The sequence below is a fragment of the Oncorhynchus mykiss genome, chromosome 25 (genome assembly GCF_057628025.1).
Source record: "Oncorhynchus mykiss isolate SJ-2025 chromosome 25, ASM5762802v1, whole genome shotgun sequence".
Lineage (NCBI taxonomy): Eukaryota > Metazoa > Chordata > Actinopteri > Salmoniformes > Salmonidae > Oncorhynchus > Oncorhynchus mykiss.
The window spans coordinates 82,065,531-82,086,450 of NC_143046.1; the positions used below are offsets into that span (position 1 = coordinate 82,065,531).

The 20,920-nt window shown below is 41.4% G+C and overlaps 1 protein-coding gene across 2 annotated transcripts in view; it reads right to left on the bottom strand.

Annotated features, from left to right (window-relative positions):
* The window catches only part of LOC110504236 (ribosomal protein S6 kinase alpha-5), a 56,114-nt gene that overhangs the window by 20,578 nt on the left and 14,616 nt on the right, over positions 1 to 20,920 (bottom strand). For both annotated transcript variants that reach the window (XR_016492053.1, XM_090221273.1), the window contains exons 2-7: positions 8,931 to 9,002; positions 8,477 to 8,695; positions 5,356 to 5,471; positions 1,851 to 1,952; positions 996 to 1,079; positions 580 to 683 (exon numbers count right to left, since the gene is read on the bottom strand). Coding sequence is in view for 1 of the 2 variants with exons in the window: in XM_090221273.1 (XP_090077399.1) it covers positions 580 to 683; positions 996 to 1,079; positions 1,851 to 1,952; positions 5,356 to 5,471; positions 8,477 to 8,695; positions 8,931 to 9,002 (697 nt within the window). In the remaining variant the exon portion in view is untranslated. The remainder of the gene's footprint in view (positions 1 to 579; positions 684 to 995; positions 1,080 to 1,850; positions 1,953 to 5,355; positions 5,472 to 8,476; positions 8,696 to 8,930; positions 9,003 to 20,920) is intronic.

The window sequence follows — 20,920 nt, forward strand, 5'->3', positions numbered from 1 at the left end:
AGCAAATTCAAATCTGGACCTTTGAAGGCAGTTCCACTGCTGATTTTCCTTCTTCCCCTGGAATCAGGGACTGATTTAGACCTGGGACACCATGTAAAGCAGAAAACCAGCAGCACGGATTTGAATACCCCTCACTGACATACAGTACATCAACAGGATGAGTATTTAATTCCAGAGGAAACACATGAAAGAACTTACAGTATTTCCAAGTGGTTGAGACAATCCAGAAAGAGAACAACACAGCTACCGTTCTATACAGAAGAATACTGTATTGTCCTTTTTTTTTGGAGAACTTGGAAATGTGTCTATTTGTTTGATCAGACCAAACTGATTACACACACACACACACACACACACACACACACACACACACACACACACACACACACACACACACACACACACAAAGTACTTCTCACTTGGTAAAGAAGACAAGTGAAAGATTGTTTTGTTTTCCAGCGTATCGGGAAATGGAATGGATGTCGAGTTCAGTTTATTAGCATCCCTAATAGCCATTGCTGATGCAGCATAAATTATTTCAGGGGTCCACATGTTAGGAGATAGATCTGGGATACTTACTTGGCGATATCTGTATGAGAGTTCTGGTCTCCATCGACAGTGAATGGTGATCCACCCGTCAAAAGTTCATACATTAATACTCCAAGGCTCCACCAGTCTACAGCCTGGAACACAGGTACATGTGGATGAATAAAGTGTATTATTATTATTATTATTATGACAGAATATGATACAGGCCTACATACGTTTCAGACTGCCTACATTGCAGACGCGTTGTACAAATGATGCACTGTAGGCAGTCTGGAACAGCACCCCAGACACCAGAGGCAGCCTTCACAGGTGTGCAGCAGACTACACCCAGTTATTAGTGAGCTACACATATCTGTCTGTGTACCATTGTGCATTTGGGTCAAGTACAGTACAACATAACAAGACCTGGGGGGGGCGGGGGGGGGGGGTTCTAAATGACAAATTACCATGTCATGGCCAGCCGCTCCTCCCTCTGCGATCTCTGGGGCCATGTACTCAATGGTGCCACAGACAGAGTAAGTCCTCTCCAACTGGACAACAACAAACGGACAAAACAAAGAGAAATAACCCAGGTTAGATTTGTCCCCCCTCTCCTTATTTGTCGTTCTCATCCCTGACATGTTGAAACACACTGGAATCGACAGGAAGGAAGCTTGAGACTAGGACACATTTGATCAGTTCAGGGTAGAACAGACATTGTTGTGGAGAAGAACCTACCAAGCGCCACTGGCTCTCATAACGATCAGACAATGTGTCTACGCGAGCGACGTAACGATCAGGCAATGTGTCTACGCGACGTAACGATCAGGCAATGTGTCTGGGACCTGGAGGGTGGCAGGGTAGGGGGACATGGTAGGGGGACCTGGAGGGTGGCATGGTAGGGGGACCTGGAGGGTGGCATGGTAGGGGGACCTGGAGGGTGGCATGGTAGGGGGACCTGGAGGGTGGCATGGTAGGGGGACCTGGAGGGTGGAATGGTCGGGGGACCTGGAGGGTGGCATGGTAGGGGGACCTGGAGGGTGGCATGGTAGGGGGACCTGGAGGGTGGCATGGTAGGGGACCTGAAGGTTGGCAGGGTAGGGCACCTGAAGGGTAGTCGCGTCAGGTTGCACATCAAACACGGCCTAAAAACAAACACAGCACATACTCCTCCATTGACTGCGTGGGATGCGTCACCAGCGCGAATGCACCATAACACTACAAGTAACCTAACCATTTTAAAGTACAAGACTCCTCTGTGTGATAATGATCATATGGATGTACGGTGTAGACCTCTTGCTCCATACATCTGTAATACATACCTCATCAAACTCTTTGCTGAGGCCAAAGTCGGTGAGCACTATGTGTCCGCTGGAGTCCATGAGGATGTTCTCCAGCTTCAGGTCTCTGTAGACTACACCCAGCTGGAAAACATTCAGAAAATTACAAGGGCTTCAGGGGCTTCATTTATAAAAAGTTGCATAGTTGCACAAAATCTTGCCCCAAAACATATGCGCTTTTTCACGCAAAAGTTGGCATTTATAAAAACTTGACTTTTTGTGCTTATCCTTCCGGAAACTTTAGACCATGCGTACACACAGTTTCTAGTGGTTGAAGTACTGCATTGCAAGAAGGCAAAAGTAGCCTAGTAGCTTTGTAGCCTTGTGGGAATGGGGAACACATGATGACTAATTCACAATAACAAAAAAACAGGTAGCTAAATATAATAACAAGACTCCATCGTTGGCTGTTAGTGAGAAAATCTATTTATTCTATCTCTGCTTTCTAAAATAATTAGAAATCTATTTATTCTATCTCTGCTTTCTAAAAGAATTAGAAATCGATTTATTCTATCTCTGCTTTCTAAAATAATTAGAAATCGATTTATTCTATCTCTGCTTTCTAAAATAATTAGAAATCTATTTATTCTATCTCTGCTTTCTAAAAGAATTAGAAATCTATTTACGATGATTCATTTCACTCCTATGATCATTGCAGAATAAATTCCTCACCTTTTCTGACTGTGATGGTTTTTCCTCACCTTTTCAGACTGTTCACCTTTTCCATTGATGTTTGTAGACTACGTATGAATACTGTAATGTCAAATTTCTCCAGTAGCCTAGACAATATTTAATATATAAATATAATACAGATATTATAACCATTGTCCCTTTTCTGGCCATGATAAGACAATATTCCCAAAGTAGCCATAAAACAAATGACCATCTCTAATTGGGCCTTTTAAATAGGCTATTGTATTTACACGCTTTCGCTCGATGCATCTGAAATGGAGCACGCTTTATAACATGCAGTAGAAATTAACTGGTGAATTAAAGTGTGTAGGTTACCACTGTAAGTAGGCCTCCTGTAGTCTAAATCTTTTTCAGAGTAGACAATGTTTCAGAATTCTGGGGCGGTGCCGCATATTTAGGTTCAGGAGAAAGTAAATTCAAAACATTATTGAATTCAAACAATCGGTTGACAGAACCACAACAATTTGCAATTATTCTTGTGTTGCAGAAACTGTCAAATGTCACTGCAAAAGAAAACCTGTCAACACCTCCAAAGACATTTGATCAAGTTCGCCATTAATATTTCCTTCAGATATACTGTGTTGGCCTAATTCCAACAGTTCCAAAGTATTATTGTCACCATAAAAGGTGAATGATGGGCGTTTTTCAGACAGAGTTATAATGCTTGTTCAGGTCTGATGAACAGGTCTGATGTTTAAACGGGAACCATGCGTATGTCTGACGTGTGTCAGGATTATAAATCTAATACGTTTTACGCAACAGTTCTAAATTAGGTCCATGTCTCTGTAGACCAGTGTTTCCCACCTCCAGTCCTCCAGTACCCCCAACGGCAGTCCTCCAGTACCCCCCAACGCCAGTCCTCCGGTACCCCCCCAACGCCAGTCCTCCAGTACCACCTACGCCAGTCCTCCAGTCCTCCGGTACCCCCCAACGCCAGTCCTCCGGTACCCCCCCCATCTCCAGTCCTCCGGTACCCCCCCCCATCCCCAGTCCTCCGGTACCCCCAACGGCAGTCCTCCGGTACCCCCCAACGGCGGTCCTCCGGTACCCCCCCATCTCCAGTCCTCCGGTACCCCCCCCCCCCCCCCCCCCATCTCCAGTCCTCCAGTACCCCCCCCCCCCCCCCATCTCCAGTCCTCCGGTACCCCCCCCCATCTCCAGTCCTCCAGTACCCCCCCATCTCCAGTCCTCCAGTACCCACTACCTCCAGTACCCACTACCTCCAGTCCTCCCCATCTCCAGTCCTCCGGTACCCCCATCTCCAGTCCTCGGGTACCCCCAACTCCAGTCCTCCGGTACCCCCAACTCCAGTAACCCCCTCTCCAGTCCTCCAGTACCCCCAGCGCCAGTCCTCCAGTAACCCCAACAGTACACATTTCACATTTTTGTTGGGGGTATTGGAGAACTGGCGTTGGGGGTACCGGAGGACTGGAGGTGGGGATACCGGAGGACTGGAGAGGGGGGTACTGGAGGACTGGAGTTGGGGGTACCGGAGGACTGGAGTTGGGGGTACCGGAGGACTGGAGTTGGGGGTACCGGAGGACTGGAGATGGGGGTACCGGAGGACTGGAGATGGGGGTACCGGAGGACTGGAGATGGGGGTACCGGAGGACTGGAGATGGGGGTACCGGAGGACTGGAGATGGGGGTACCGGAGGACTGGAGATGGGGGTAATGGAGGACTGGAGATGGGGGTAACGGAGGACTGGAGATGGGGGTAACGGTGGAATGGAGAGGGGGGTACCGGTGGACTGGAGAGAGGGGGTACCGGTGGACTGGAGAGGGGGGGTACCGGTGGACTGGAGAGGGGGGGTACCGGTGGACTGGAGAGGGGGGGTACCGGTGGACTGGAGAGGGGGGGTACCGGTGGACTGGAGATGGGGGTACCGGAGGACTGGAGATGGGGGTAATGGAGGACTGGAGATGGGGGTAACGGAGGACTGGAGATGGGGGTAACGGTGGAATGGAGAGGGGGGTACCGGTGGACTGGAGAGGGGGGGTACCGGTGGACTGGAGAGGGGGGGTACCGGTGGACTGGAGAGGGGGGGTACCGGTGGACTGGAGAGGGGGGGTACCGGTGGACTGGAGAGGGGGGTACCGGTGGACTGGAAAGGGGGGTACCGGAGGACTGGCGTTGGGGGTACCAGAGGACTGGCGTTGGGGGTACCAGAGGACTGGCGTTGGGGGTACCAGAGGACTGGCGTTGGGGGTACCGGAGGACTGGCGTTGGGGGTACCGGAGGACTGGCGTTGGGGGTACCGGAGGACTGGCGTTGGGGGTACCGGAGGACTTGCGTTGGGGGTACCGGAGGACTGGCGTTGGGGGTACCGGAGGACTGGAGTTGGGGGTACTGGAGGACTGGCGTTGGGGGTACTGGAGGACTGGCGTTGGGGGTACTGGAGGACTGGCGTTGGGGGTACAGGAGGACTGGCTTCAGGACTATCCCCAGCTGGGAAACAGTCAGCTAATTTACAAGGCTTGACTGTGACAACAATGTAGAAGAAACAGCCAGAGATCGATCCAAAAAGTATTTTAGGGCCGGTTTAAACATAGTCCTAGTCCTGGAATAAACTGCATGGAGACTCTCCATTGAAATAAATTCTTATTCCAGGACTATGCTTCATCTGTTTCCGGGAAACGGGCCCCTTTAAGTATAGCAGTTGAGATTACACACGATGATTAATGATTCTAGAAAACTGCACCATTTACTGCAATTGCATATAGGCTAAAATTCCAAACCTATTGTACCTCAGGAATGCCAAAACGGAAAAAAGACAACATCTACAGACACTCACCGTGTGTAGGTGCTCCAGCGCCAGGACTATCTCTCCACTATACAGAGATACCTCCTGCTCTTTGAACCGAACCCTCTGTACCAGGTGTGTGAAGAGCTCCCCACCGTTCACATAATCTGTCATAATAATAAATAAACAGCTATGAACAATCCTGGATGTCTTGCCTGGCTGGATATTTTATTTCAACATAGCAGGTATAAATCCAAAGTCCAATGGGTCAGTCCAATTCACTGTAAAGGCGTTTACATGCTTCCCAGCCAAAACAGTTCAGAGGAGTTTGTACGTATATTATGACGTCATTTTGTGATGTTTGATTGTTTTGGACTTTGGTAAGGGTTTTTGCGGTTGTTTAAGCAAACACAAAAATGATTGAGGCAATTCAAAGTTAGTAGCCGAAGTGTAAGCCCCTTCGTCTGTGATTGTTAACAAACTATAGTTTTGGCAAGTCAGTTAGGACATCTACTTCGTGCATGACAAAAGTAATTTTTTCAACAATTGTTTACAGACAGATTTCCCTGTATCACAATTCCAGTGGGTCAGAAGTTTACATACACTAAGTTGACTGTGCCTTTAAACAGGTTGGAAAATTCCAGAAAATGATGTCATGGCTTTAAAACCTTCTGATAGGCTAATTGACATAATTTGAGGCAATTGGAGGTGTACCTGTGGATGTATTTCAAGGCCTACCTTCAAACTCAGTGTCTCTTTGCTTGACATCATGGGGAAATCAAAATAAATCAGCCAAGACCACAGAAAAAAAGTCTGGTTCATCCTTGGTGAGAAAAGTGCAAATCAATCCCAGAACAACAGCAAAGGACCGTGTGAAGATGCTGGAGGAAACGGGTACAAAGTATCTATATCCACAGTAAAACAAGTCCTATATATCAAGATAACCTGAAAGGGCGCTCAGCAAGGAAGAAGCAACTGCTCTAAAACCGCCATAAAAAAGCCAGACTACGGATTGCAACAGCACATGGGGGGAAAAAACTGAGTTTAAATGTATTTGCCTAAGGTTCATGTAAACTTCCGACTTCAACTGTATATATGTATGTACAGTTGAAGTCGGAAGTATACATACACCTTAGCCAAATACATTTAAAATCAGTTTCACAATTCCAAACATTTAATCAGGGTAAAAATTCCCTGTCTTAGGTCAGTTAGGATCACCACTTTATTTTAAGAATGTGAATTGTCAGAATAATTGTAGAGAGAATGATTTATTTCAGCTTTTATTTCCTTCATCACATTCCCAGTGGGTCAGAAGTTTACATACACTCAATTAGTATTTCGTAGCATTGCCTTTAAATTGTTTAACTTGGGTCAAACGTTTCGGGTAGCCTTCCACAAGCTTCCCACATGTTGGATGAATTTTGGCCCATTCCTCCTGACAGAGCTGGTGTAACGGAGTCAGGTTTGTAGGATCCTTGATCGCACACGCTTTTTCAGTTCCACCCACAAATGTTCTATAGGATTGAGGTCAGGGCTTTGTGATGGCCACTCCAATACCTTGACTTTGTTGTCCTTTAGCCATTTTGCCACAACTTCGGAAGAATGCTTGGGCTCATTGTCCATTTGGAAGACCCATTTGCGACCAAGCTTTACTTCCTGACTGATGTCTTAAGATGTTGCTTCAATATATCCACAGTTTTCCTACCTCATGATGCCATCTATTTTGTGAAGTGCACCAGTCCCTCCATCAGCAAAACACCCCCACAACATGATGCTGCCTGTCACGGTTGGGATGGTGTTCTTCGGCTTGCAAGCTTCCCCCTTTTCCTCCAAACATAACGATGGTCATTATGGTCAAACAGTTCTATTTTTGTTTCATCAGACCAGAGGACATTTCTCCAAAAAGTATGATCTTTGTCCCCATGTGCAGTTGCAAACCGTAGTCTGGCTTTTTTTAATGGCGGTTTTGGAGCAGTGGCTTCTTCCTTGCTGAGCGGCCTTTCAGGCTATGTCGATATAAGACTCGTTTTACTGTGGATATAGATACTTTGTACCTGTTTCCTCCAGATCCTTCACAAGGACATTTGCTGTTGTTCTGGGATTGATTTGCACTTTTCGCACCAAAGTATGTTCATTTCTAGGAGACAGAATGCTTCTCCATCCTGAGCGGTATGACGGCTGCATGGTCCCATGGTGTTTATACTTGCATACTATTGTTTGTACAGATGAACGTGGTACCTTCAGGCATTTGTAAATTGCTCCCAAGGATGAACCAGACTTTTGGAGATCTTAAAAAAAAAAAATCTGAGGCCCTGGCTGATTTCTTTTGATTTTCCCATTATGTCAAGCAAGGAGGCACTGAGTTTGAAGGTAGGCCTTGAAATACAACCACAGGTACACTTCCAATTGACTCAAATGATGTCAATTAGCCTATCAGAAGCTTCTAAAGCCATGACATAAATCTGGAATTTTCCAAGCTGTTTAAAGGCACAGTCAACTTAGTGTATGTAAACTTCTGACCCACTGGAATTGTGATACAGTGAATTATAAGTGAAATAATCTGTCTGTAAACAATTGTTGGAAAAATGACTTGTGTCATGCACAAAGTATGACACAAAACTACTACTTGCCAAAACTATAGTTTGTTAACAAGACATTTGTGGAGCAGTTTAAAAACAAGTTTTAATGACACCCACCTATGTGTATGTAAACTTCCAACTTCAACTGTATGTATGTATATATATGTACATTTTCTTACCCCTTTTTCTCTCTAATTTTGTGATATCAAATTGGTAGTTACCCTCCCCTAACCCGAAAGACGCTGGGCCAATTGTGTGTCCCCTCATGGGTCTGCCGGTCATGGCCAGCTGTGACACCGCCTGGGATCGAACCCGGGTCTGAGGTGACTCCTCAAGCATTGAGATGCAGTGCCTTAGACCGCTGCACGCCTTGGCCTAGCCACCTCGCCTCGAGCTAGCTGCCTAAGGCTAGCCGCCAGCCAAACTGAAAGAAACTGAATTTCTTTCTTAACAATCTTGGTTTCTTCTACTTGATATTCTTACTCATGTAGCCTATTTCATATGCATGTCTTCATTGAAAAATAACAACTTTCTGTAAAAAAGAGAGAGAAATAGAAGAGAAGACCGAAAGAAATGTAGAGAGAGATCCAGACCTAGTATGAGGTGCAGCTTGGTGTCTGTCTGGAAGGCATAGTGGAGGGTGACAAGGAACGGTGACTGTCTGATGTGCTCCAGAACCTGTCTCTCTGTGCGTGTGTGTTCTGCTGTCTTGGCCTTCTGTATGATTGTGGCCTTCTTCAACACCTTCATGGCGTATAGTTGACCTGCATCATGACCGCTCACTTTACGCACCAGGAACACCTTGCCATAGGCTGACATAGAAGCAAGAAAAACATTAAAACTCAGCAGCCAAAAGCTTTCAGTGCAGTTGTTTTAGCTCAACTGGAGGACCAGATGGGAGACGTTTGTACTTCAGAAGGACCAATGGAATGGTCTCAAATGTACAAAACCACCCACCCATCGCCCCCGGGAGAGATAAAATGAATGTACCTTTCTTAAATCTATGACAATCCCATCATTGGATTGGGTTTCAGAACTGTCACTGACCTCCAGTTCCTAGCACCTTTAGCAGCTCAAAGTTCTCAATTCCCACCCTCTCTACGTGGCCGGTCAGGTTGGCTGTGGGATGACAAAGATGGTGAGATATTTAGTTTACAAACAAGAAAGTATCACCAATTCTTACAAATACACACAGCTGCAGGTCTATAAAATAGGCCTTGATCTAAAAAAAATTATATAAATAATGTTCATCCCAAAGAAACTAGGACTCTGCATTATTGAGTTGTTCTGCAAATATCATGTTAAAGTGTGTTATGTCAGTAAACACAACTCTGAAAGCAGTATGTAAGCCTGGCCTAGGCTGATATATGAGAAAGAGGGCCCCGTGACAAAGAGGGAGGGCATAACAAGTATGCCTATTAGGGATTGACATTAAGGTCTGAAATAGAGGTCTTCACGGGTCCAAAACGTTGGAACCGTTCTGAAATGGATCCATGGCTTTCCACCCAACCCAATATACATAACTTTTTAAAAATATATATATATATAAATAGAGACCGTTCCGAATGGACCTGAGGAGTCAGACCCATTCCGAAAAGGCTCGTGGAAAAACAGACCCGTACCGGTTCGGATGCGAGAGCCCCGTTCAGATCCGAGAGTAGAAAGAGCGAAAGAAACCTCCGACTGGGTGCTACCAGCGCCATCAATAAACGAGTGGTATTGGCCAAATGATTCACAGTTACCGGTCCTTAACTGCCTAGGCTATGTCAAATTACAAAAAAAAAGAAGCTTTTTGTTGTGTAGCATATTCAAAACTTTATAGCCCATTGTTTTAACTTCCCTAAAAAAAGAAATTGTCCACCTCACGGTTCAGCTGTTAGAGATTTATGTGCAAATGCATCAATGTATTGCATGCATATAGACCTACTGTATAGGCCTAGGCATCCACTGTACGATATTCATATTTCTAAATAATTATAAAAAGGAAAACACTCAACCATGCACACAGACACTCAAGCATGCATACAGACACTCAAGCATGCACACAGACACTCAAGCATGCACACAGACACTCAAGCATGCACACAGACACTCAAGCATGCACACAGACATTCAAGCATGCACACAGACACTCAACCATGCACACAGACACTCAACCATGCAAATTGGCTGGATTATTATTTACTTGGACATCACACATTATAGTCTTACTCTTATCCAGACATCATACACACTCACTAAATCACATCCAATATCACACACACATCAACCTACTCAGATTTACTACACACATAATATCTTGACCCAGTTTTATAACATCTGTGACATTGGCTAACAGGCAAGGGAATAAAACAAATATTGCTAGAACCTGTTTCTTGAATATCAGACATTTAAAATCTCAAATGTTGACTGTCATAAGACCTTTGATGGCAGTAACTTAACAAGCAATAATTACGGTCAATTTATACTGAGAACAGTATCTAGTTATGGTAAGGGGTGAAATAAGTATAGCCAGTTTTAATTGTAACGCTTTAGCAGATTATAGAAACAGATCAGTCTTTACGTGGTGTTGGGTTCTGTGAATATGACATAAATACGTGTTCATATATATATATACTGTTTACATTATAATATTCATGTCACTGAGGAAGAGAGGGTAATGTATAACGTTTACATTATGTCAGGTTTGTTATTGTTAGCCATCAGGGATCCTATTGGAGGGAAGAGACACAGTCTGCTACCAATCACCATGACAACCTTGAGTTGGGGAGGAGTGAGCACTTTGGTGTAGAGGTCAGGTCAGATGAAGTGAGGAAGAATAGATATCACTAAGGTTCTGTCTAGCAACAGAGATGCATTGGCTGTTCAGACGTGCAGGAGGAGACTCAGCCTCGGAGAAAGGGTTAAAAATCAGGGCTTGTGTGAAAAAGTTTGTGTCTAAATGCTGCTGTATTGATCCTCTGGGAAGAATAAACCTGGTTAAGCTTTCATAGTGTCCGTTGTGTTTTTACTCTGAAAATTAGAACCTAACAGCGGCTAAAAGAAAAGGAATATAACATATACTGTTTCCAGGAAACTCAATCCACATCCTTAGATGAAGTTGTTTCCAGGAAACTCAATCCACATCCTTAGATGAAGTTGTTTCCAGGAAACTCAATCCACATCCTTAGATGAAGTTGTTTCCAGGAAACTCAATCCACATCCTTAGATGAAGTTGTTTCCAGGAAACTCAATCCACATCCTTAGATGAAGTTGCGTGGGGAAAGGAATGGCGTGGTGAAATAATTTTCTGTCATGGACAAAGGAACTCAAAAAGGTGTGATGATATTAATTAACAAAAAAATGTGTCAAGAATGATTCGCAAGGAAGGTGGATCTTTTTGAATATGAAAGTGGACGAAAAAGAGATTTGGCTCATTAATCTATATGGTCCAAATCAGGATGATCCATACTCTTCGAAAATATTTATACCAATTTATTTAATTTACAGGCAACAAATGATCAAATCATTATGGTGGGAGATTATAACACAGTGTTAAGTACCTCAATGGACCGTAAAGGAAATCACTCTACAAACCATCATCACCGTTCCCTTATTAACCTCTCTAGGGTATGTGGGACACTAGCTTCCCACCTGGCCAACATCCAGTGAGATTGCAGAGCGCCAAATTCAAATACAGAAATACTAATTATAAAAATTCAGAAAAGATACAACTACTTAAACATAGGTTTAAAGATGAACTTCTTGTGAATCCAACTACGGTGTCAGATTTCAAACATGCTTTACAGCGAAAGCATACCTTACAATTATTTGAGAACATAGCCCAGCAGACAAATTATTACAAACAGTAACCAGCCAAGTAGAAGAGTTACACAAGTCAGAAATAGAGATCAAATTAATCCCTTACCTTTGATGATCTTCATATTTTTGCACTCAGAAGACATTCATTAATTAAATAAATGTTCCTTTTGTTCGATAAAGTCTCTCTTTATATCCGAAAACCTCAATTTTGTTCGTGCGTTTTCTTCAGTAATCCACAGGCTCAAACGCAGTCACAACATGCAAACAAAAAATCCAAATTGTATCTGTAAAGTTCAACGAAACATGTCAAACGATGTTTATATTCAATCCTCAGGTTGTTTTTAGCCTAAAGTATCTATAATATAGACAATAACGTCGTCAATATAAAAGGTAAACAAGAAAGGCACCCTCTCTTGTCGCATGCATCAAAAAACTCTGTGACACGGCAGTGTCCACTCATTCAGAGTGGTCTTACTCCCTCATTTTTCAGAATACAAGCCTGAAACAATTTCTAAAGACTTTAGACATCTAGTGGAAGGCATAGGAACTGCAAATTGAGTCCTAAGTTTATGGATACTGTAATGGCATTGAATAGAAAACTACACACAAAAAATAAATCCTACTTCCTGAATTGATTTTTCTCAGGTTTTCACCTGCCAAATCAGTTATGTTATACTCACAGACATTATTTTAACATTTTTGGAAACTTTAGAGTGTTTTCTATCCAAATCTACTAATTATATTACTACCTTCTGGGCCCGAGTAGAAGGCAGTTTAGTTTGGGCATGCTTTTCATCCAAAATTCCAAATACTGCCCCCTACCCTAGAGAAGTTAAAGGAAATCACAAATATTATGGACATTAGAAAAAAACTGATATTTGGACACTAAAAAAAACAACCTAGTGAGATATACATGGAGGAGACTTAATCAAGCTAGTCGTCTTGACTACTACTACAAGGGTGTCCCCTGTCACCATATCTATTCGTTATGACCATTAAAATGCTAGTTATTAAAATCAGATCAAATAACAACAACATTAGAGGATTAGAAATCCAAGGCTTCAAAACAAAGGTGTGCCGTTGACTCAAGTTTTATATTAAGTCCGCAAGCTAGATTCCTGCAATGTCTCATTGAAGACCTAGATAACTTTTCTGGTATAAGGTATTGGATCTTAAAAAAAAAAAAAAACATTTTACATTACCCTGCAGTTTACCAATAAAATGGGCTGACGGTGAAGTAGACATACTTGGTACTCATATCACAAAATATATAAAAGAGCATTCCACAATTAATTTCAATAGAAAACTTGTAAAAATTGACAAGATTCTGCAACCAGTGCTACAAATACCCCTTATTAACATATGTAGCCTAAGAAACAAGGCCTATTAAGTCAATAACTTACTTTTAACAGATAACATTCATATTCTGACTATCTCTGAAACTCACTTAGATAATACCTTTGATGATACAGTGGTAGCAATACATGGTTATAACATCTACCAAAAAGACAGAAATGCCAACGGAGACGGTGTTGCTGTCTATATTCGGAACCACATCCCTGTAAAGCTTAGAGACTATCTAATCTTAAATACTGTTGAAGTAATACGGCTACAGGTTCATTTGCCTCACCTAAAGCCCATTCTTGTGGGAAGCTCCTATAGACCACCAAGTACTAACAATCAGTATCTGGATAATATGTGTGAAATGCTTGATAATATATGTGATATCAACAGAAAAGTATATTTTATGGGTGATTTAAATACTGACTGGCTATCATCAAGCTGCCCACTCAGGAAAAAAAAATCTATCTGTAACCAGTGCCTGCAACCTGGATCAGGTTGTCAGTCAACCTACTTGGTTAGTTACAAACAGCACAGGAATGAAATCATCAACATGCATTTTTACTAACGCTGCAGATATTTGCCTTAAAGCAGTATAAAAATCCATAGGATGTAGTGATCACAATAGCCATATCTAGGAAAACCAAAGATTCAAAGGCTGGGCCTAACGTAGTGTATAAGAAGTCATACAATAAATTTTGTATTGATTCATATGTTGATGATGTTTAGAATATTTGCTGGTCTGTGGTGTGTAATGAGGAGCAACCAGACAGTGCAATTGACACATTTATGAAACCACTTATTCCAGTTACTATTAAGCTGCACCCATTAATAAAATGACTGTAAAAACTAAAATCCCCTTGGATTGATGAGGAATTGAAAAATTGCATGGTTGAGAGGGATGAGGCAAATGGTATGGCAATTAAGTCTGGCAGCCCAACTGATTTGCAAACATACTGCAAATTAAGTAATCATGTGACTAAACTAAATAAAAAGTAAAGAAACTACACTAATCAAACAAAAATAAATTATATAAAGAATGATAGTAAAAAGCTTTGGGCACCTTAAATGAAATTTTGGGGGCGAAAAGACAACGCGGCGCCTTCATTTATTGAATCAGATGGCTCATTCATCACAAAGCCCACTGATATTGCAAACTACTTTAATGACTTTTTCATTGGCAAGATAAGCAAACTTAGGGATGACATGCCAGCAACAAACGCTGACACTACACATCCAAGTATATCGGACCAAATTATGAAAGACAAGAATTGTACTTTTGAATTCTGTAAAGTCAGTGTGGAAGAGGTGAAAAAATTGTTCTCTACCAACAATGACAAGCCACCAGGGTTTGACAAGCTAGATGGAAAATTACTGACGATAATAGCAGACAATATTGCCACTCCTATTTGACACATCTTCAATTTAAGCCTACTAGAGAGTGTGTGCCCTCAGGCCTGGAGGGAAGTTAAAGTCATTCCGCTACCCAAGAATAGTAAAAACCCCTTTACTAGCTCAAATAGCCAACCAGTCAGCCTGTTACCAACCCTTAGTAAACTTCTGGGGAAAAAATTGAGACCAGATACAATGCTATTTTAGAGTAAACAAACTTACAACAGAATTTCAGCATGCTTATAGGGAAGGACACTCAACAAGAACAGCATTTACACAAATTACTGATGATTGGCTGAGAGAAATGTATGATAAAATGATTGTGGGGGCTAGACTTAGACTTCAGTGGAGCTTTTGACATTACTGATCATAGTCTGCTGCTGGAAAAACGTATGTGTTATTGCTTTACACCCCCTGCAATAATGTGGATAAAGAGTTACTTGTCTAACAGAACACAGAGGGTGTTCTTTAATGGAAGCCTATCAAATGTAATCAAATATAATCAGGAATTCCCCAGGGTAGCTGTTGAGGCCCCTTGCCTTTTAAAATTTTTACTAAACGACATACCACTGACTGAGTAAAGCCAGAGTTTCTATATATGCGGATGACTCAACACTATACACGTCAGCTACTACTGCGACTGAAATGACTGCAACACTTAACAAAGAGGTGCAGTTAGTTTCAGAGTGGGTGGCAAGGAATAAGTTAGCCTTAAATATTTCTGAAAATAAAAGCATTGTATTTGGAACAAAATACTCACTAAACCTCAACTAAATCTTGTAATAAATAATGTGGAAATTGAGCAAGTTGAGATGACTAAACTGCTTAGAGTAACACTAGATTGTAAATTGTCATGGTCAAAACATATTGACGCAGTAGTAGCTAAGATGGGGAGAAGTCTGTTTATAATAAAGCATGCTCTGCCTTCTTAACCTGTTGGTACTAGGAGGCAGTATTTTCATTTTTGAAAAGAAAACTGGATATTTTGTCAGGACAAAATGCTAGATTATGCATATAATTGACATCTTTGGATAGAAAACACTCTAACGTTTCCAAAACTGTAAAGATATTGTCTGTGAGTATAACAGAACTGATGTTGCAGGCGAAAGCCTGAGAAAAATCCAATCCGGAAGTGCCCCAGGTTTTGAAAGCGCTGCGTTCCAATGAGTCCCTATTGAGCTGTGAATGTGCCATCAACGAGCTTACGCTTTCTACGTATTCCCCAAGGTGTCTACAGCATTGTGACGTAGTTTTATGCATTTATGTTGAAGAATAGCTGTAGGCGGCTACATTGCGTAAGTGGTCACATGGTGGCTCCGAGAGAGATTCTCACGTAAAATACAGAGGTAGCCATTACTCCAATCGGTCCTACTGAAAAACGAATTGTCCCGACGGATATATTATCGAATAGATATTAGAAAAACACCTTGATGATTGATTATAAACAACGTTTGCCATGTTTCTGTCGATATTATGGAGCTAATTTGGAATTTGACCGCAATTTCCGGGCGATTTCTCAGCCAAACGTGAAGAACAAACGGAGCTATTTCGCCTACAAAAATAATATTTGGGGAAAAAATGAACTTTGGCTATCTACCTGGGAGTCTCGTGAGTGAAAACATTCGAAGTTCATCAAAGGTAAACGATTTAATTTGATTGCTTTTCTGATTTTCGTGACAAGGTTGCCTGCTGCTAGCAAGGCATAATGCTATGCTAGTCTATGATAAACTTACACAAATGCTTGTCTAGCGTTGGCTGTAAAGCATATTTTGAAAATCTTAGATGACTGGGTGATTAACAAAAGTCTAAGCTGTGTTCCAATATATTTCACTTGTGATTTTCATGAATAGGAAGATTTTCTAGGAAGATTTATGTCCGTTGCGTTATGCTAATTAGTGTCAAGCGATGATTACGCTCCCGGACCCGGGTTTGAGAGTCACAAGAAGTTAATTAACTTCTTATGGCTGGGGGGCAGTATTGAGTAGCTTGGATGAATAAGTTGCCCAAAGTAAACGGCCTTCTCCTCAGTCTCAGTTGCTAATATATGCATATTATTATTAGTATTGGATAGAAAACACTAAAACTGTTTAAATGATGTCTGTGAGTATAACATAAATCATATGGCAGGCAAAATCCTGAGGAGAAATCAAAACAGGAAGTGAGAAATCTGAGCTTGGTATGTATTCACCACAGTTCCCATTGAAATCCCATTGAGATATTAATGATGTTGCACTTCCTAGGGCTTCCACTAGATGTCAACCGTCAATAGAAATTTGAATGAGACTTCTACTGTGTTGTGGGACTGAATGAGAGCAGAATCTATCAGGTGACTGGCAGTTAGCCATTTTCTGATCACGTGCATTCCTCATGGTATCCACTTCCGTTCCATTGCTCATCAAGACACAAAGGAATACTCCGGTTGGAACTTTATTGAAGCTATATGTTAAAAACATCCTAATGATTGATTCTGTACTTAGTTTGATATGTTTCTTCGACCTGTAATATAACTTTTTGAAGTTTTTGTCTGACGTAACGCTGACCAGAATGAGCGTTTGGATATGTATACCAAACACGCTAACAAAAGGAGGTATTTGGACATAAATAACGGACACTATCGAACAAAACAAACATTTATTGTGGACCTGGGATTCCTGGAGTGCTTTCTGATGAAGATCATCAAAGGTAAGGGAATATTTATCATGTAATTTCTTTTTTTTTGTTCACGCCAACATGGCGGCTATTGTGACTATTTTTCTGAGCGCCGTCTCAGATTATTGCATGGTTTGCTTATTCCGTAAAGTTTTTTTGAAATCAGACACATTGGTTGCATTAAGGAGAGGTATATCTATAATTCCATGTGTATAACTTGTTATCATCTACATTTATGATGAGTATTTCTGTTGAATGATGTAGCTATGCAAAATCACTGGATGTTTTTGGAACTAGTGAATGTAACGCGCCAATGTAAACTCATATTTTTATAAATATGAACTTTATCAAACAAAATGTACATGTATTGTGTAACATGAAGTCCTACGAGTGTCATCTGATGAAGATTATCAAAGGTTAGTGATTAATTGTATCTCTATTTGTGCTTTTTGTGACTGCTATCTTTGGCTGGAAAAAATGGCTGTGTTTATTGTCGTTTGGTGGTGACCTAACATAATAGTTTGTGGTGCTTTTGCTGTAAAGCATATTTGAAATCGGACACTGTGGTGGGATTAACAACAAGATAACCTTTAAAATTGTATAAAATACATGTATGTTTGAGGAATTTTAATTATGAGATTTTTGATGTTTTGAATTTGGCGCCCTGCACTTTCACTGGCTGTTATCATATCGATCCCGTTAACGGGATTTCAGCCCTAAGAAGTTAACAACACTATCAACAAGGCAGGTCCTACAGGCCCTAGTTTTGTCGCACCTTGACTACTGTTCAGTCGTGTGGTCAGGTGCCACAAAAAAGGACGTAAGAAAATTGCAATTGGCTCAGAACAGGTCAGCACGGCTGGCCCTTGGATGTACACCGAGAGCTAATATTAATAATATGCATGTAAATCTCTCCTGGCTGAAAGTGGAGCTGTAGACAGACAGCACCGAGCTGCCTTGTTCAGGGGCAGAACGACAGATTTTCACTTTGTCAGCTCGGGGGATCCAATCTTGCAACCTTAAAGTGAACTAGTCCAACGCTCTAACCACCTGCCTCTCATTGCACTCCACGAGGAGTCTGCCTGTTACGAGAATGCAGTAGAAGACAAGGTAAGTTGCTAGCTAGCATTAAACTTATCTTATAAAAAACAATCAAAAAACAATCAATCAATCAATCATAATCATTAGTTATTGATATTACTCGTTTATCTAGCGTGTCCTGCGTTGCATATAATCGATGCAACGCTGGGGGATGATTTAACAAAAGCGCATTTGCGAAAAAAGCACAATCGTTGGACGACTGTACCTAACCAAATCTGCATATTTAGCTAAAAGAAATCCAGGTTGGCAGGCAATATTAACCAGGTGAAATTGTGTCACTTATATGTATATGGTATATGCAACAGTTTGGGCCGCCTGGCTCTCTGCAAACTAATTTGCCAGAATTTTACGTAATTATAACATAACATTGAAGGTTGTGCAATGTAAGAAGAATATTTAGACTTAGGGATGCCACCCGTTAGATAAAATACTGAACGGTTCCGTATTTCACTGAAATAATAAACGTTTTGTTTTCGAAATGATTGTTTCCAGATTCGACCATATTAAATGACCTGAGGCTCGTATTTCTGTGTGTTATTATGTTATAATTAAGTCTATGATTTGATAGAGCAGTCTGACTGAGCGATGGTAGGCAGCAGCAGGCTCGTAAGCATTCATTCTAACAGCAGTTTTGTGAATTTATCCAGCAGCTCTTTTCAAGCACAGCGCTGTTTATGACTTCAAGTCTATCAGCCTAATGGCTGGTGTATCCGATGTGAAATGGCTAGCTAGTTAGCTGGGTGTGCGCTAATAGCATTTCAAACGTCACTCGCTCTGAGACATGGAGTAGTTATTCCCCTTGCTCTGCAAGGGCCACGGCTTTTGTGGAGTGATGGGTAACGCAGCTTCGAGTCTGGCTGTTGTGTTCCTGGTTCGAGCCCAGGTAGGGGCGAGGAGAGGGACGGAAGCTATACTGTTACACTGGCAATACTAAATTGCCTATAAGAACATCCAATAGTCAAAGGTATATGAAATACAAATGATATAGAGAGAAATAGTCCTATTAATACTACAACTACAACCTAAAACCTCTTACCTTGGAATATTGAATATTGAAGTCTCATGTTAAAAGGAACCACCAACTTTCATATGTTCTCATGTTCTGAGCAAGGAACTCAAATGTTAGCTTTTTTACATGGCACATGTTGCACTTTTACTTCTCCAACGCTTTGTTTTTGCATTATTTAAACCAAATTGAACATGTTTCATTATTTATTTGAGGATAAATTGATTTTTATTGATGTATTATTATATTAACTTAAAATAAGTGTTCATTCAGTATTGTTGTAATTGTCATTATTACAAATAAATAAATAAATAAATATTTTTTTTATATATATTATTATTTTCTTTTTTTATCAATATTTTTTTTATTTATTATTATTTATTTTTTATAAAATCGGCCGATTAATCGGTATTGGCTGTTTTGGTCTTCCAATAATCGGTATCGGCGTTGAAAAATCATAGTCGGTCGACCTCTAGTACACATGCATATACACACACTCTCATTCAAATGCACACATGCACATACACGGACACACACACAGGTAAATAGTGCCATACATACACTCAAACATATTCATTTGGCCTTGCTGTTATGATTTTTGTTGTCCTTGATGTCTTTGTTGTGTTTTTGCATTGTTGTTTTCTGTTTTCATTTGTCTTCTCTTTTTTTCTCTCTTTGCGTTCATTTTGTTGGTGCATAGGGGGGGGCTCTTGGGGGTGGGGAATGGAATATATATTTTTTAAATTATTACTATTATTCATTTTTTTCCTGGGGGGGGGGGGCTCGGATGTTTGAGGGTCAGCTCATGGGGTACTGTGGTGGGGATCTTAGAGGGCTGGCGGTTGGGAGCTTGGGCCGGTGGCTGATGGATCCCTGGTTCAGGTCCCCGTTTTTTGCCCTTGTATAGGGGGATCTGTCAACGTGCCCTTGAGTGGGGCGTTGAACCTGGTAGCTTCTGTGTGTCCCTCTGGATGGGAGTCCGTTAGATGACTAACGTGATGTAGTTGTTGAGCGGCTTCACTGCAAGTATATTGTATGATTTAAACATTCAATAAAACCATTTAATAAAAAATATATATAAAAAAGGAGAGAAGCTTAGGCTTAGCCCTAGAGAGACCAAAGGAAACAGAGATATGCCGGCACCATGTTCCCATTTCTTTATCAAAGAGGCTACTACTGCCCTACAGATATGGGCATATAGAAGGAGACTAATTCAAACATTTTCGATAAGAATATTTTTTTATAAAGATAAGCATCATATTGTTAGATTAAAGGAGTAACTCCGGTAGGCCTAAACCAGGGCCATTCAACTGCGAGCTAGATCCGGCCCGTTTATTAGGGTAGACTGGCCATTTGATTAATTCTGAACATTAACAAAAGACCTGCAAACAAATCCCGGACAGAATCCACTATTGTGGTTGTCTTTAGTGTGGTTTCTGACGGTTTTTAACACCTACGTTGATTATTTTTTCTTCATACGAATTTAGCTCGTGTTTGAACGGTTTTTAAGCTACAAAATATTATGACCCCATTCCTGAAAGCTACGACTCTCTCCATTATCCTCTCTGATGCTCACAAGGACTTTTTTAGAAAGGATTGTGACAAAATAAATGCACCTAATGACTGAGGGAAATTAAATGCGTACTTCCTTCAGACTGGAATTTGGCATTACCTGACTTGACATATCTTTGTATTATTTATTGAGATGCTCAGATTTCAGATGATTTTAAAATTACTTTTAATAAGA